At 38.4% G+C, this 18,545-nt stretch overlaps 1 protein-coding gene across 9 annotated transcripts in view; it reads left to right on the plus strand.

Moving 5' to 3' along the window:
- Window positions 1–8,108: 8,108 nt before the first annotated feature.
- Window positions 8,109–18,545, plus strand: part of SCAF4 (SR-related CTD associated factor 4) — a 112,056-nt gene continuing 101,619 nt past the window's right edge. For all 9 annotated transcript variants that reach the window (XM_007493217.3, XM_007493220.3, XM_007493219.3 and 6 more), the window contains exon 1: window positions 8,109–8,236. In XM_007493217.3, the coding sequence (XP_007493279.1) occupies window positions 8,207–8,236 (30 nt within the window). In that variant the 5' untranslated portion in view covers window positions 8,109–8,206. The remainder of the gene's footprint in view (window positions 8,237–18,545) is intronic.

Genomic DNA, 18,545 nt, shown 5'->3' on the forward strand with positions numbered 1-18,545 from the left:
AATTAGAATTGGACAAGGTGAAGCTAATGATTTCCTGAGACAATAAGACAATAAAGCAAAATCAAAAGAATGAACTAATAGATCAAGGAGAAACTATATAAGGATAGTTGGATTTCCAGAAAATTATGAACAAAAAAAGTCTAGACATCATACTCCAAGAAATGATCAAGGAAAACTGCCCAGACATTCTAGAATCAGATGGGAAAATAGAAACTGAAAGAATCCAATGATCACTATCTCAGAGACCCAAAGACAAAAACAGGAACATCACTGCTAAATTCTATAGCAGCTTGGTTAATGAGAAAAAGGTTCTAAAAAAGAAAAGGTACAAGCAATAAGAAACCACTCCTCCCCCAACAATTTACTGTGGAGCAACTGTCAGAATAACACAAGATTTAGCAGCTGCAACATTAAAAGAACATAGGACACGGAACACAGCATTTTGTAGAGCAAAAGAACTAGGCTTACAACCAAAAATAACATCCAGCAAAGATGAGAGTAATTATAATAGGTAAATTTCCCCACACCTATTTGCTAGTTGAGCTTGCTGTAGCTTTTGACATATCCATTCCTAATTTCTTTTCTTATGGATTTTATTTCTTTTGAATCATTCTGGAATTCCCATTGTTACATGCTTTTTTAGGATACCATGTGTCAGTGTGTTTCAAGTACTGATCTATTTTCCTTTGTCTAATATATGTTGAGAGCTTTGAAATCTTAAGGAGTTAGTTCTTAGCCTTCTAGTTTTAAGATCCTCATCTGTGAATTTATCAGTTTGTGCTGTTTTTTATGAATGCTTCTTCCTTTCTTAAAACCTTTGGTATCTCAGTTTTCCCCCCTATATCCCTCTGTCATTTTTTGACTCCTTTGCTGTTTTTGTTGTTGATGGTAATACCCTCTGGCCTGGACTGTAAAGCTGTGGAGCCTCTTTCTATTTGGGGGGATTTTAGCAGCACTGGACTAGGTCTTTGCCATTCATAGTGTCTGGAGTGATGGGACTCATTTTGAATGCATTTCTACCCCTTTTATATAGGCATAGCATAGCCACTCATACTAGCTTTTTGTCCCTGTTCTTCCCTTGGTTCTTCTGATTTCTTCTCTGCCTCTCTCTCTACATTATAGTTCTTTGATAATCTGGCACTTTAATTGCGGCATGTTATAGACGAGAATTAGTGGATAATTAAGCAGTCTCCAAGTCATGAAGACCTGGGTTCAAGTGACTTTTATTGATTGGGTAAGCCTGGAGAAATCACTTAACTACTTTGTACCAACAGATAATTATCGAACATTATGAAAGGGGGATGTCCCTTTGGTGTTCACTCAACTCTTAGTATGGTCAGTGCTACTTATTAGGTCCACACCTGCCTTGGTGTTTGTATAGGCACCTGTATAGGCCCTCTTGATGCTTCCTCAAATCTTTATCATGGAGTAGGCCCCAAAATGCACCCTGGGTATCAGACTGAAAGTCCCATGCAAAGCAATAGATTTAACCTCAAGGATCTTGTTTGAATATTCACAATGACTCATGCCCTCATTCTGAGAATCTATTGATAACCACAGTATACCATCTCATAGGGCCCTTAGCTCCTGTGCAAGTAGGTAGCAAAGGCATACAACAGAAAAACAGGTTTATTTAGGAGGATAAAGGAACAAAATTTAAAAAAATGTTATCCGAATCCTTAGCAAAGGAATTTGGAAACGTTCTCCATGGTAAGCTTCACTTCTGCTGGTAAAGGTCTGGCAAAACTATCGTCCCAACAATGAAGGGTCTGGCTTGTGAGGGGATTCTCAGGCCCTGCTGCTACTGCCAATTTGGCTTCTGAGTTCACTTACAGGCTCAGCATCTCTGACTGTGCTCCAACAAGGAAGCCTCTGTTAAGGGCCACCTGTACCGAGTTTCTCTTGGGGCTCACTTCAAAGTGGTCACAATCATTCTTCCCTCCCTCTACATTTTTGACATGACTGAAATTTCATAGGGAGATACATGTTCACAAAAATGCACATGTGTGTGTATATATATACACATAAATCATGTATGCATGTATATTATTATTGGGATTCAGTCATTTCAGTTGTGTCCAACTCTGTTTCTGAGGTTTTCTTGGCAAAGATACCAAAGTGGTTTGCCACGTCCTTCTCCACCTCATTTCATAAATGAGGAAAATGAGGCAAATAAAATCTTATTTGGTGATATGCTCATAATCAGCTCACCCAAGTGTCAGAGGCTAGATTTGATTCAGGTCTTGACTCTAAGCTGGGCACTCTATACGCGGTACCACCCAGCTTCCCATAAATAAATATACACACATATGTATTTACACATGTATATATGAATAAATGACTAGTGATTGGGGGAAATTGAGGACAAGAAGAAGTTTCTTAAAGTAGGTGGTTTGAGCTGAGCTTTGAAGGGCTATAGGAGTCCCAAAATATAGAGGTGAGGAAAAGAGAGCATTCTAGGCAGAAGGTTACAAAATCGGGGGATTAGAAGAAAGGTGGTGGCCTCAATGGAAATAGAAAAGGAAGGAAAAGAAGGGTGGGTTTAAAAGGAGTTTGAGGTGCCCATGAGACAAATAGTTCAAGACTCAAGATTGGTGCTCAAAAGAGATGGGAGCTGGGAATGCAGACTTGGGAGCTACCTGTATGGAGATGAGAGCTGAACTGGAGGGAATTAATAGCAATTACTTAAAGTATAGACAGAGAAGTGAGGAAAATCCAGGAAGGAGCCCCAAAGTAGAATTGGGCAAAAGGAGAGTCACTGATAGTGAATTTGCAAATGAAACAGGATTAGGTAGACAGGTGGAGAATAACAAGTTGTTACAAAAACCTATTCATTAGAGACAAATATTGAGGTATTGACTGGATAAGGATTGAGAAAATATTACTGAATTTAGTAACAAACAAATTATTCGAGACTCTGGAATGAGCAATTTCAATCATATTGATGGGGATGAAGACCAGAGTGCAGGGAGTGGAAATGTGGGCAAGAAGTGAGAAAGTAGAAGCAAAGACACTTTTAGCAGCAAAACTGAAATCTAGTATCTGATAGCACATTCCATCATCTCAATATTCAACATAAGGGATTATATCCAGGGCAGTTATTATCCCAATTGCTATTTTAAATATAAGGGACCTAGATCTTAGAAAGATTTAAGTGCCTCAGGTCACAAAGCCAGTAAATGGCAGTCAAAACTAGAACTTAGCTCTTCTTTCTTTAGTCCAGTACCTTTTTCCTCATACCACAATGTGACAGTGCAAATTGGTTATAATAAGTTCTATAAAATTCAAAGAAGAGCAATAAGGAGTGGGAGAATCTCTTCTAGAACAGGTAAGGTTTGAACTTCATCTTGAAAAATATGTAGGAGGGACCCTTGGCCAGGTTGTTTTTAAGAGCATATAAGCCACAAGCTTACAAGGGAAACATTTTATTGAAGCAGTTATCAAAATATTTTTAAAACATGTTAATGGATCACAGTTTAAGAACCCCTAGTGTAGGATATGGATAGATGAATAGGGGAAAGAATAATATTTTAAGGGTAGGTAACAGAACAATTGAATACAAAGGTGAGAAGAATAGCTAACATTAAGATTTGCAAGACACATTATACATTATCTCCTCTGATCCTCAAATAATCCTGTAATTTAGATGTCATCACTAATCTCATTTTTATTAATGGGGAAACCAAGGCTGAGAGGTTAAGTGACTTGCCCAAGGTCTCACATTTTGGCATTGAGGCAGAATTCGCATTCTGGTCACCTTGACTACAAATCCAACACACTATTCATTATTCACTACTTATCTCAGTATACCTATAAGTATTATGACTTTTTAGAAGAGGAAGAAAACCATCTGGCTAGGAAGGGAGATCAAATTAACATATAGTGGGAATATATTTGGATGGCTATTGGAAGTCAGATTATGTATCAGGATGAAGCTTTTGTGCTTTACTTAGCAGGGAATCATTGGAAGTTTAAAAAACTCTAATGCCAATGAGGCAGTTAGATTAGGTAATCTTTAACGTTCTTTTGAGTTCTAAGCAAGAGAGTGCTTCAGAACAGCTGTTCCAAGTTACAATAGTTTTTTAAAAATGTTATATTACCTACATTTTCCAATGAATCTCTTTTTTCTCTCCCCTTCTAGATTCATCCCTTATAATAAAGGAGGAAAAGTCTAGCAAAACCACTCCACATCCAAAACATCTGACATTTTATATACATTGATCTGGGTATTCTATGTTCACTTTTAAAATTAATTTAAACAAATATTATTGCATTTAACTTTTATCTTCCAGATAATTGAGGATACCCTGGGGAGGGAATCATAAGTTAGAGATGGGAATCATGTATTTGAGAAAGTGGTTTTAAAATTTAGATCTCTACTCTTCAGGTAACATTTGGAATTCATCTTTTGTTGGACCTGTGATCAAACAAATCAATAACAAATCTTATAAATGAAAGGAAATTTATTATTATTAAAATGCAGATTATTGGTTATAAACAGGTACCATAAATATCATCTTTAGGTCTCTGTAGAGAACGATTAGGATCAACTTAATTATAAACAAGAATTTAGTTTCAAGCCTTCTGACAATAAATTTAAGTCTTAAAAAGCCCTATAAAAATGCAGTAAAATAAGCAACTCATTCAACCTAAGCTAACAAGGGAAAAACCTGACTGATAGTTCATAGGTCCTATCATAATAGATTTACTCAACCACAAGTTGACACATTTAATATGTTCCTTTTATTTTTTGATATTGTGGTATATGAATTTTTTCTTTTGAATTAGCATTCTATTATTTTTTCCCTCTTAAACCTAGGTTGTCTGTGATGTTATATCTGATTGATTAAGCAGAAATTGGCTCGCAAAACTGAATCCAAAGAAGTGACAGTTGTGAAGAAATATTTATACAGGGAAGCTTTGGGTTTCATTGGCAATATTTCAAACACAAGGATGTAAAATATTAAATAACAATAACATGATTTCTTCAAAATAATTTACTTCCCTGAATTAAATTCTTTTAGATTAGGGAAAAAAACTGGTCTGTTTGTGATGGATTTTAGGAATTCTTTCTTTCCCCCTCATTTTTTTGGAAAACAAAAGAGTCACGGTAATATTGTTGATGTGACCTGTATCTATAGTTTAGACCACAAGCTAAAAGTTCACAAGTTATCTATGCCTTTTGGTCCTATAGGAACGAATGAACCAAGTTACATTGATGCTCTTTGATAGAAAGAAAACTGTACACTTGTTAGCATGTTCATTTACATAAGCAGTTTCATCTTTTGATATCTTTCTAGTAGCTGTTTTTTTGCCCCCTCTCCAAGCACAGTGTGCAATATAGACAGCTGCATAGCACCATGGATAGAGTGCTAGGCCTGGAGTCAGAAAGACTCATCTTCCCAAATTCAAATTTGGCCTTAGACACTAGCTGTATGACACTGGGCAAGTCACTTAACTCTATTTGCCTCAGATATTTCCTTATCTGTAACATGAGCTGGAAAAGTAAATGGCAAACCATGCCAGTGTCTTTGCCAAGAAAACCATGAGAAGGTTTACAAAGAATCAGACATGATGGAACAAATAATATTTAATATCCCTCTAAGCCAGGCTATCTTTTAGATCCAGACTTTTGACAATGGAAAAAATCTTTCTGATGCTCTAGTCTGAATGCTAAATCTATGGTACAGATCTGGAAACTGAAACCCCAAAAGATTAAGCATTTAACCAAGTTCACGTTAATACCTTCTTTCTCTGCTCCACCCCCCCCCCCCAACCCACATCGAAACTCCTGAATCTTCTGCACAGTGATATGATATAGGAGTGCAGAAAGAGCTAATAGATTGTATTGTTCTGGGGGGGGAGGGGGGAGGTAGGGAATGCTGGAAAATGGTGCCAAACCCATCCAAAATATTAGTAATAACCAAAAAGCACTCTCTATTGTTTAAACCAGTTGCCCCTCAAAAGATAAAGCTTTATCTATAAAAACACCTTACAAATTGAATTTTTCTACACGAGATTCCTTGCACTAGAACAGTATAACACTGGTATTGTTTTACTCACACAACACAGAAACTTCGAAAGAAAAAAAAAACTTTACTCCCATTGGTAATTTCTAATTTTCCTTCATCATATGGTATGAAGTAACGGTTGGTACAATATGACAATAGGCACAAGCATTAGTTTGAGTTTGGCTGTATTAGGGCAAGTTTAACTGTAAAGGCAATAACTTAATTACCCCGTAGAAAAATACAATTCAATTCAATTTAACCAACATTTATTAAGGGGCTACTATAAGCAGGGTACAGAGGGGATAATGCCAAAAGTAGAATAGTTCTTTCCTTTGAGGAGCTTACAAGGGAGAAATAGTTGAGACTTCAATAGTACCATAAATGGAGAGCTAGAATGGGCTTCAGTGGCCGTCTAAAGATAATAATAATTACTAACATTTATATAGCATTTACAACAAACCAATGATGTACATACATTATGCTCATCTTGCAGATATGAAAACTGAGGCAAAGACCCATAGTCATAGGCACTTTGGTGATGAGAGGCAGCTCTATTAAGCCCTATATTTGAAATTTGGAAGATATATTACCTTGGATACTATCCATATAACTCCCAGTTCCTTGGGGGTCCATGACTGTCTTTTGCTCTGTTTTGTCTTTTCAGCGCTTAAAAAAATGCCTAGAACATAGCAGGCGCTCAATAAACATTTACTAAATTGAAAAAAAGACTTCTCTGAACCTTGGCTTTTTTCATCTCAGTCACGTGACTGTTTGAAAGGCATTTCGTTATAGAAACAGGATCTCATTCACTTTTCGGAGCACCAACTCCATTCTAGACAAGCATTTCACTTCACTGAAGCCAATATTTTACATTTGGAAGCTGGAGGATGCAGGCCTGCGCTCTCACTTCTACCTGCTTTCAGGCGCCAGAGCCATAACAGCCTCCTCAAGAGCATGCAAAAAAGATTTGTTTGCATGTTTCTAGTAAAGCATAATCTGTTCTTCCATTTGTGGCGTTCGGGCACTTCACTGGAGACGAGAGCGGAGCCCCATTTAAACCCCAAACAAGATGTCCTAACAGCACAATGCCGCGAGTTAAATGCAAAGTAACTAAACTTCCGAGAGGGACCTTTTTGTTTGAAGCCGCGGGGCCCTTCAGGACAAGGCCAGCCCAAGCAAAAAAGAGCAGCACAAATCACACCTCCCCCTCAGCAAACAGGCTTTTGTGCCACAGGAGGGGAATGGGGGGGGGGGGTTATTTCACGTTCTCCCGCCCCCTAACCCTTCCCCTCGGTTATCTTCCCCGCTGCTCCCGCCATTCTCCCTTCCGCGAGAGTAGTACAGTAAGGTCTCCACCGTGCACCCCGGAGCCGGCCGGAAGCGGCTCGGTTCTCGGGCTTTCGGTCATCACGTGCTACCGCTCTCGCCGCCCGGCACTTCTACCTCCGCTGCCTCCGCCACACACAGCAATAGCAGAGCTCCGTTCTCCAGCTCGAGAGGAAGTGGGCGGGGAAAAGTATCTCGGAAGGGAACTGAGGAGGGGGAGGGGAAGAGTGGCGGGAGGAGAGGTACACGCCGCCGAGAAACAGGAAGCGGCTGGGAGGTCTGAGCCATCCCAGGGTGCCCCGCGCGGCGTGGAGTCGGCCGCTGCCGCCATCCCGCAGGCTAAGAGAGTGATAGAGAGCGGAGGAGGAGGAGAAGGCCCGTACCTTAGCTGGCCTGCCCGCCCGCCTGCCTGCCGGCTTCCTGACCCCGAGTGTAGGTGTATGTGCGTGCGTGTAAGTGAATGAGTGAGTGATTGTATGTATGTGTGCGCGGGGGGCCGTGTCAACGAGACGCCAAGCGCAGCCGCCGCCACCACCGCCGCCGCCGCCGCCGCCGCCACCACCACCACCACCGCCACCACCACCACCACCACCAAACGGACATGTTGGAGCCCAGCACCGCCACCGCCTCCTCTTTTTTTCCTTCCTCTGAACGGGACTGAACAGGGGACCTGGCCGTCACCGCCTCCGCGAGCCGCCGCTAGCCCCCAGTCTCTCGACTCCTCCACCTGGACCTCCGCGTCGTAGCGAGCCTTCTCTCTCTCCGACCCGACCCGGCCCGACCTCTCCGCCCCGCTCCCCCGCCGGCTCCCCCTGCAACGCGAGGTCTATGAAACCGGCGGGGCCCGGAGCAGCCGCCGCAGCGCGAACATGGACGCCGTCAACGCCTTCAACCAAGAGGTGAGCGGGACCGAGGGGCCTGGGGGAGGAGGCGGCTTGGGCGGCTGGGATCTTCCCCTCCAGCTTGCCCAGGAGGGGAGGAGGAGGAGGGCAGGGAGGAGGCGCCTAGCTGCCATTCAGCGGAGCAAACAGGGCCGCCCCCGGGACCTACCCTTTCCCGCTCCTCCCGACTTAGACGCTTTGGCGCTGCTCTGGGGGGTCGTTTCGTGTCAGTTTCGCGGAGGGAGAGTGGCAGGGCCGGCTGCCTCTGGCGGCCTGAGGCCGAGAGAGGTCACCCCCCCACCCCCGGCAATCATTCCCCTCCCCTCCCCCCACCCTACTCCCGGGGCGTCGACCTCTCTCTCCCCTTGGAGACTTGGCCTATTCCTTCCCCTCCCCACCCCTCCCCGTTCTTGTTAACTTCTCTCCCTGCTATCCTAGTGTGGCGGTTCTCTCTGCTCCCGCCGAGTGAACAGCCTCGCCGAGCCTGGGGCGGGGGGGGAGGGTGGAGGGACACACGTGTATGTATGTGTATATGTCTGTGTGCGTGCGTACCCGCGCGGTAGTGTGGCGGGTCGCCGGACCTGCCTAGTGTGTGGACTCTGATCCTAGGAGCGAGGAGGAGGGCGACCCTCAATTCCGGGGGTTCAGAGTCTGGTCATAGGCGGGGAATAAAATGAGTGGAAGCTGTTCTTGAAGCAGTTACTATGTCTCCCCTTTTCCCCCTGGGTTTTAGGACCTGAGATTACACTGAAAAACTCCAGAGTGGAGAAGGGAGGGCAATTAGCCTCAGTGCATTAGTTAGCCTCTGGATTTTTCGATCGGGCACGTTTACTTGTGGAAAAGCCTGAAGAAAAAAAATCCTCCCCAGTTATACTTTAATTTACTAACTCGCTACGAGTTACTTTAGTTTGAAGGATAATTAAAATTCTGCTGCTGTGAAACCCAGTTACAAATGTAAGACTTTTGTAATGGCGAGAGTTGGATTCCCTTCATCTCCCATCCTTAAACAGTGGGTAAAAACATCTAGATCTTTTATGATCAGAAATAAGTGTTGTAGATGACTGAAAGTATTAGATTTATTTCAGCCTCTCAAAATTCGTTAAATGGATGCATAAAAGTTGCCATTCTGAGTTTTACTGTCAGCACGGTATACTCAGTTACACTTTCTTTAATAATACTACGGGGAAGCAAATATTGTTTTAGAAGTGAGTTATCTCCAGGTAAGCTAGTGACTTAAGAATGATAAGGTAGGAACGGACGCTTTTGAGGTGTCCAGCAAAGCTTCTCTGTGGGGTGATGTGCCTGGTAAAATAGGTTTCAACAGAGCGATATTACCAGGATTATTGTACAGAGGACCAGCTAGTTCTAAGTGGAAAAGGGACCTGTACTGTATCTCCAAAGCTTTGCAAACCTTAAAGCCCTGTATAAAGGTCAGCTGTTATAATTCCTAGCTAGATCAATCGTTATTTCTTGTTGCCAAACTTTTCCATTTATAGAAGTTAAAAGGAATTAGCTTTTCGAATCTGGCTAATTTAGGACTAAGAAAAAAGACTGGATAAAAGTACTCAGCCCTATGTAAATTTTATTTATAACTTGCCATTATAATACAAATATTCTTATCCTTTTTTTTTTTTTGTATCATGGACCGCTTTGACTATCTGGTAAAAGTTTTATGGAGTCCGAGGCTCAGTAGATAGAGAGAGCAGATGTGGAGATGGGAGGTTCAGGATTCAGATTTGACCTCAGATGCTTCCCAGTTTTGTGACCCCTGGGCAAGTCACAACCCCAGTTGTCTAGTCCTTCTCCTCTACCTTGGAACAGGTATCCATTCTAAGAGGGAAAGTAAGGGCTTTAAAAAAAAATTTTTTTTAAAAAAAGTTTATGGACTTCTCAAGGATTTTTTAACTGCATAAAATGAAACATAAGATTATAAAGGAAACCATTTATAATGAAATACAGTTATCAAAGTATTTTAAAATTAATTTATAAACTTCAGATTAGGAACTTCTTATTTATAACCTTGATCTTCAAGCTCTTTTTTTTCTTCAGTCAATAAGTATTCACCTCTTTCTGTGTTTAAGGTACTTTGCTGGAGGTAGGAATACTGTATACCAAAGGAAATAAATACATACTTCATGTTTATAAGGAGTTTTTGAATCACTTGATATATAGTAAATTATGTAGTCACCTGTGTTCATAAATCATTTGTTTTGGACTTGCACAATTTACCACTCTTAAAAGGTTACTGCTAAATGTTATAGCATGATTGATAATTGATAATTAAGTCAACAAGATGGTTAAAGATAAATATTTATAAATAATATGCTCAAAATTTTCCCCAGGGACAGAAACCAAGCACCTTTTTTTGAAAATTGGGACATTTGCCTTTCTTCAGTCTTGGGCCAATATTCCTGTTTTTCAGAATCTTAAATTATAACAATGATTGACAAGTGTATCTGTTGGTTGCTTGAATACTTTGGGACCTAGTTTCTTTCAGACCTGGCAATTTGAACTCTTCCAGAGTCCCTTACTATCTACTTACCTTGTAGTTACCTAGTAACCATTTTATTCTTTTTCATTCCAAGGTTCATTCTCTTTTGGCAGAGAAAACAAGAACAGAATGTGAGTTGAGTAGCTTTGTCTTCCTCCATCATCCAATTTAAACCCAAATACTGTACTACAGTGTTTTATCCTTTTCTTTGATCTTCTTTATTTTCCCCAATATGTTTTTTAAAAAATTTCCTTTAAACTCATTCTGAGCTTTAGCTCTCTAATTTTCTCATTACAGTGGTCTTTCCCATATTGTTTACAAAAATAATTAAATCACTAGTATTCTTAAAAAAGAATCTTTCACCTGATCCTACCATCTTCCTAAGCTAGCCCTTCACAGCCAAACAAAGAGAAAAAGCCATCTACAAAAGTTGTCTATGATCTGTAACCTCATTCTTCTCCACCACTTGCAGTTTGTCTTCATCACTCACCTGAACCTTTTCTTTAGTGATCCCTAACTGCCAAATCTGATTGTTTTCTTTTTTTTAGTTGTACTTCATCTTTCTGCAGCATTTGACATTGTTAAGCATTTCCTCTTTTTGATTTTTTTCTCCTTGGGTTTTTATAATGCTCAGGTACCCCCTTCCTCTTCTTTGACATCATTGTTCCAAGGTTCTGTCCTGACTCTGTTTTCTCTATACTTCCTCATTTGATTTATCTCTATGCAGATGACTCCCAGATATGTATCCAGTTCAGGTTTCTCTAGTAAACTTCTGTCCCTCATTTTTAACTGAATGTTGGACATTTTGAACTACATATCCATTATACGGACAACTCATGTCTTCTCTTAAATCTTTATTTCTTCTAAAATTTTCTACTACAATCAAGGGCACCACTGATCTTTTCTGACTCTCAACCTTGTTCTCAACCTTGGTGTTCCTTTGCTTCTCACTCTCATTGCTCATATCCAGTTACTTACCAGCTCTTGTTATCTCTTCCTCACAGCATCTTTGAACTTTGTCCCTTTCCATCATCCATTTGCACAACCACCATTCTAGTTGAGGGTCTCATCATCTCTCACCTGGACTGCTGAGGCTTTGAGGTAAAGTGACTTGGATGAGTCATTCTCTCTACTGGTCCTGTATACTCCTTCCTGTATTTTTAAGAGGTGATTCAGAAATTCAAACCTTTACCTAAGATGGCATTTTAAAAACCATCATTTACTTCCCTAATCTGCCTTTTTCCTCCAGAGATCCCTATTATTGATGGGCAGCAGTTATGAAAATTAGTTTCTTACTCAAGTCTTCTTATTAACTTTTTAGCAGTACTTTCTTTTGGCATTATTATTTGTGCCCATGTGATTAAACACAAAGTGTATAATAATGATAGGATTTGACAAGTTTTGAGAAATTTTCTGTCAAATCGCGGATTCATTTCTTTGGGAGATGGTAAACTTTTTTCTTTTTGATAGCTTAACAAATAGCTGTCTCATTACTACTCTTCTTGTTCAGAGATTGACTAACGTCATCATTTCTTAGTGAACAAGCAGCTGCTTTCTCAGATGATTTACCTTTCCTCTTAGTAGTGTTTCATGTCTATAACTTAGCTCCAAGGTTCAATTTGAGGTCCTTTTTCTCATAGAATCATAGAGCTAGAGCTGTGAGAGCTATCTAGAACTAGAAGGGGTTTCAAAGGACATTTAATCCAATCTCTTCATTGTATAAATGAAGGAATTGAAGTCCAGGATAGTTGTGACTTTCTCAAGGTTACACAGGTAGAAGAGTCCATACCTTCTGACTCCAGAATTGGTGCTTCTTAGATAGTCATTTCTAAAGGTTATGATTCTCTTCTGCTTTTTTTTCTTTTTGTTTTCATTTTCCTTTTCTTAAGCTTCTCATGCTTCCTGATAACCTGTGTGTGGTGGGCATTTTTAAAAGTCTTTTTTTCTTCCTTTATTGGAAGGAAACTAGTATTGTAAAGTTAATTGCTTGGCTGTGACAGAAACACATTCATAGTAATCCGGTTTGATTTATATCAAATGGCAATCACTCTCAGAAAAGAGCTATACATGAAATGTTACGAAGATAGAATCAACCACACTTGGCGATTAATAGGGATGAGAGAGAGTAGTTGAGGTTGACAACTTAGGTTGGTAGCCTGGGAGGATGGTGGTATTTGGCTGTAAAAGGAAAATTAGAAGGGAGAATTTGAGGGAGAATGATGAATTCAGTTTTGGGCATTTTGAGCTGAAGATGCCTATGAGACATGCAGTTTTAGATGTCCAATAGACAGCAGGATACTGGACATCAGTAGAGAGGCCAGGCCTGGATAAATAAATCTGAGAGTCATTTGCGTAGAGATAATAGATGAATCCATGCAAGCTGATGTGATCACCAAAATTAGTATAGGAGAAGAAAAAACCTTGGATAGAATCTGTGATCTCTAGATTGCTGTTCAAATTTTCCTGCCCTGGTTACCTCTCTATAGATAAAATTTGTAGTCTTGGATTGGAAAAATGACCCAATGAATTTCTCTTTGGATTTTCCCATCAGACACAGCCTAGATCATTGTTGGAGTAGTAGAGGGAGCTAAACTGCTTCTTTCTTCTTTACCATCTTGGCTCAGTTTGTACTTAACTGTATAATTAAAGGAAAACCACAAAAGGAAAATTCAGCAGGGCTTTTTAAAAATAAGCTATAGCCTTAAAAAAAAAATTCCAACCAGTACAAATACAAAATCAGTTAAGAGATCCTACAAAATAAATCCATATAGGAAATGAAAGCTAAGAGTTGAATTGTAAATGGGAATATGTTTTAATCTAAAATATAAATATATAAATATAATGCCTTGTATTAAAATGAAAAAAATTAGTTGAGTTATGGATAGTGTAATGCATCTAGTAGAATAGAGTAGGAGTAAATAGTTCTGGATTGACTGGTGAAAGAAGCTGAAGTAATAAGTTAACTAGTTCTCTTTGTTAGAATATGACTTTTTTAGATCCTTTAAAAATTTACATGGGTGGGATAGATCTCAGTAGTGTAATAATGTGCCATATACCAAGTACACAGAAGCTGACTTTTTGCAACATATTAACCCATCAGCAAAAAGAGTTAATAGTATTATTAGGTTAGTAGAGAGCTATATAATCCAAATATTGATAGCATTTAACTTTCAGGTGGTTTTTTTTGTGTACTAATTTGATTATACCTTCCTTAAGATGGAGAGTCAGTCTGGGCCAGTAATAGTGGATATAGTGCTTATTAGTCCTTCATATACCTAAATCTGTGGGCTCAACTTTAGGAAAAATCATGAAAATACATCAAAATTATGAAGCTAAGCAATTTTATTCTGCCTCTTTGTTTAAATCTTTAAGCCTAGTCCATTTAGAAAGCATCTCCTGTAAAGATTCAGACCTTTCTCCCATTCTCTCATTGCATCTTTGATGGAATAAAGTGGTTAAATATAGGGGAGTATTAAGATCTTGGGGCAGCTAGAGGGCAAAATGAATAGAGTGCCAGGCCTGGAGTCAGGGAGACCTGAGGTTAAATCTGACCTTACACACTAGCTGGGTTTGTGCCTCAGTTTCCTCATCTATGAAATGGACCTAAAAAGGAAACGGCAAACTCCTCAAAATAGTTTTGCCAAGAAAATGCCAAATGTGATCATGAAGAATCAGACAGGACTGAACAATAACAACACTTAAAATCTTAACTCCTAATAAGATTTGTCCATTTCCCCAATTGATAAATGAACAGGCAGTTTTATTTTTTAAATTAAATTTTAGAAAATTAATAAAAGCATTTCTCCCTCTTACCTCTCCAGTTCACTATAGAAAAAGAAAGAAAAAACCCATATTAACAAATATGCTTTATCAAACAAAAGAAATTCCTGCATTAGCCACATCCAAAAAACCTCTTAATCTGCACCTCAAGCTCATCACTTTGTTAGAAGATAGGTTATTGTATAATTACATAAATAAAAGTATTGTATAAATTGTGCTTCTGGTTCTGCTCACTTTGCTTTGCGTCATTTCATATGACTGAATGGTTGTAGTGTAGTGGTTTCTCTGAAATCATTCCCTTTATCATTTCTTAAAGCATAATAGTATTCCATCACATTCATTTACCATAACTTTGTTCAGCTATTTTCCAGTTGATAGGCAATCCTTTAGCTTGTAATTCTGTCACCACAATAGAGACCTTATAATTATTTTTATACATATTTGTCCTTTTTTCTTTCATCTCTTTAGTGTGTAGACCTAGTTGTGGTATTCCTGGGTTAAAGAGTATACACAGTTTAATAGCTTTTTGGGCATAGTTCCAAATTGCTTTTCAGAATGGATGGGCCAATTCACAGATCTACAAACACTGCATGTTCCTGTTTTCCCACTCCTCATCTAGCCTTTATCATTCTTCTTGTCAACTTTGCCAGTCTAATGGTTGTGAGGTGGAATCTGAGTCATTTAAATTTGCATTTCTCTATTAGAAATTTAGAGCATTTTTTTATATGAGTATCTTTACTATTTCATGATTAAAAGGTGTAGAAATGATGAGATCCCATTGTGCTTATTTATTATTTACTGATTATAAACAAAGGAAATACCAGAATATGTCCCTTCATTGCCTTAGCAGATTTTAGGAACAACTTGGCCTCCCTGTAGAGGCTTTGTGAAATCTGACTAGTAGGCTGTTTGATGGATGACTCTGGATAATAACTGCACCAACTCCTACCTCTCAACCTGCTTACTTGACTAATCTAAAAGTGTTCGGTTCTTTTTAAGTTGGGTCTGACTCTTTGTGATCCCCTTTTGGGCGTTTTCTTGACAGAGATACTGGAGGGGTTTGATTTCTCCAGCTCATTTTACAGATAAGGAAACAGCCCAGGGTTACACAGCTATTATCTGAGGCCATATTTGAACCCAGGAAGATGAATTTTCCTGAGTTCAGACCTGACGCTCTGTCCACTGTCACCTACCTGCCCCAGTCTTAAAATACTTCTCCTGAATCCTAAGTTTTTTATAGTTGTTTGCATTTACATTGTTGTTTTTCTATAAATTATTCTCCTGGTTTTATTCACTTCATTCTGTGTCAGTTACAAGTCTTTCTGGTTTCTCTGAAACTGTCCCCTATTTACAATATAGTAATACAATAGTATTATATTACATTCATTCATTTATCATAGTTTATTTCAGGCAAACCTTGGTTGATGAGCCCTCTACCTGTGATTTCAGTACTTTGCCACCATAAAAAGCACTGTTGTAAATATTTTTTTAAACGTTTGTCTAAAACAGTGCATTAATGTACTAGTCTTCCTCTTTTTTTTTTTGGTGGTGGTGGTGGTGGTAGGGTATCAACTTGCCAGTATTATGGTTGTAAAGTAGAGCCTGAGATTAGCTTTAATTTGCATTTCTCTAAATATAACTGGTTTGGATTTTTTTCACATGACTATTGATAAATTTGTATTTCTTCCCTTCAGAAGCTTGTTCGTATACTTTGACCACATATTTGGAGAATGACTTACATTTGAATCATTTTCTCATATATCTTGGGCTCCTTATTAGAGACATTTATTGAAAAGATACTCTACCCCTCCCTATCCCAGTTATCTCTTTCCTTTCTAATTATATCTGCATTGACTTGGTTCATGCAAAATCTTTCCAGTTTCTTATGGAATCAAAATTGTCCATTTAATCTGTGATCCTCTATTCCTTTCTTGGTCAGATTACCCCATCCATTATTCTGAAAGGTAATTTCTTCCTGACTCTTCTGAAAGGTAATTTCTTCCTGACTCTTCTAATTTGTTTATAATATCACCCTTGATTGTCTAAGTATTCATTTGAAGCTTATTTTGTACTATGAGATATTGTTCAATACCTAGTTTCTTACAGATTGTGTTCCATTTTTCACAATTGTTTTTGTCAAATTGTGAGTTCTTATCCAATATCTGGGATCTTTAGGTCTATCAATCACTAGGCTACTTTGTTTCTATGTATTGTTTCACTGATCAAACTTTCTGTTTCTTAACCAGAACCTATATTTTAGATGTTTATTGTTTTGTAGCATAATTTAAAATAAGGTACTTGAGGAAGATCCCCCTCCTTCCTACCTTTTATTGCTGCAAATGAATTTTACTTTTTTTGTAGCTCTTTAAAGATCTTTTGATGGTTTGGATATGGCACTGAATAAATAAATTAATTTAATTAGTATTGTTATTTCTATTACATTGGGTTGGCCTGTCCATGGGCAGAGCTGCTGTTAGTTTTGTAAATAATGTTTTGTGGGTATTTCATATAGTTCCTGTGCCTTGGCAGGAAGATGACTAAGTATTTTATACATTCTGTTGTTTCTTTAATGGAATTTCTTTTTTTTTCCTTTGGTTGGATTTTGTTGGTAGCATACAGGAATGCTGATTATTTAAGTTTATTTTTTATCCTATAATTTTGATGAAATTATTGTTTCAGCTAAGTGTTTTGTTGACTCCTAAGAATTCTGTGAGAATTTTATTTGCTTGCAGTGCTTATTTACTCAGTTTCAAATACAGCCCCATGTCATTCCATCAGCTTCCACATAAGTTGATGTAGAACTAATTTAGTTTTTATCTACAGTTCAGACAAATGTGAATCCACCTAACTTTATCTGCACCATCTCATTCTATCTTAACCACATGAAATTATGAGATTTGTTCATACTTCCAAAATAATACATAAATATTCAAAAGCAACCTTCACCCTGAACAAAGGGTGTTTGTTCCAACCATAGACAGAGATTCTGGGCAGGACATTATGAATACATTCCCAGATGAGGAAACTCCTCATTATGAAAGTTGGAACTTTATCTGAAACTTCTTCTGTGAGACAAAATGTAATACCTGTGGTGTTGATATTTATTTAACTTAGCCAAGACTATAATACTAACTCTTCATTTGTAGTTTATGCTTAAAATAGTGTCCTTTGCTTATTGTTCAGAGATCATGATCCTTCATGTATTTTAAGTAATCTCTTTTTCCTTTAGTGAAAGAAATATTGATTCACAAAATAGGCAACAGCGAAATTAAAAAATAAGCAACTATTAAACTTTAAATTCTATATTTTAAATTGCCTTTCTGAACTCTGTTGCATTCCTATTTTGAGAGAAATCTTAAAAGTAGGCAGAATTAATGTCTTTATAGGATTCATCTGACATATTAATCCTTTATCAGAAAAACTTGTTGCATATTTTTTCCCTAGTTAACTGTTAACCTTCCGGTTTTACCTACAACCTTTTTGTTTATGCAAGAACTTTTCAATTTCATCTAATCAAAATTGTTCGTTTGTATTTCTCTCTTATCCCTTGTTTGGAATTCATACTTTTGAAAAGTAAAACTTCCTATTTTCTCTTCTGATTTGTTTATGAGGTAACCTTTCAAGTTTAAACCATGAATTGTTTGCATTTTTATTGTGGTATAAGGAGTGAGATGATGGTTTAAGCCAGATATCTTTCCAGTTTTCCCAACAGTTTTGTCAAATAATCCTTATCCTTCCCAGTAGGTGGAGTCTTGGGATATATCAGTGTTTATTTACTCTTCTGTATCTTGTGTGTTTCCTAGGGCTTCTAATCTATTTACATCCTGCTTGAATTTGTGGACCTGATTATTTTTAATAAGTTTTTGTTGCTATTTTCTGTTTCTTACATCTTTATCCCAAGTATCCCTTCCCCTCACAGAGGACCATCCCTTATGCCAATTAGCATTTTGTTAGAGGAAAAATATCAGTACAACTGATAATGTAATGTCTGTAGACCTCTCACTTCCACATAGGGGTAGGTTGGAGGTGTCTTCATAGGGGTAGTTTGGAGGTGTC

Source organism: Monodelphis domestica, chromosome 4, assembly GCF_027887165.1.
Source record: "Monodelphis domestica isolate mMonDom1 chromosome 4, mMonDom1.pri, whole genome shotgun sequence".
NCBI classification, from domain to species: domain Eukaryota; kingdom Metazoa; phylum Chordata; class Mammalia; order Didelphimorphia; family Didelphidae; genus Monodelphis; species Monodelphis domestica.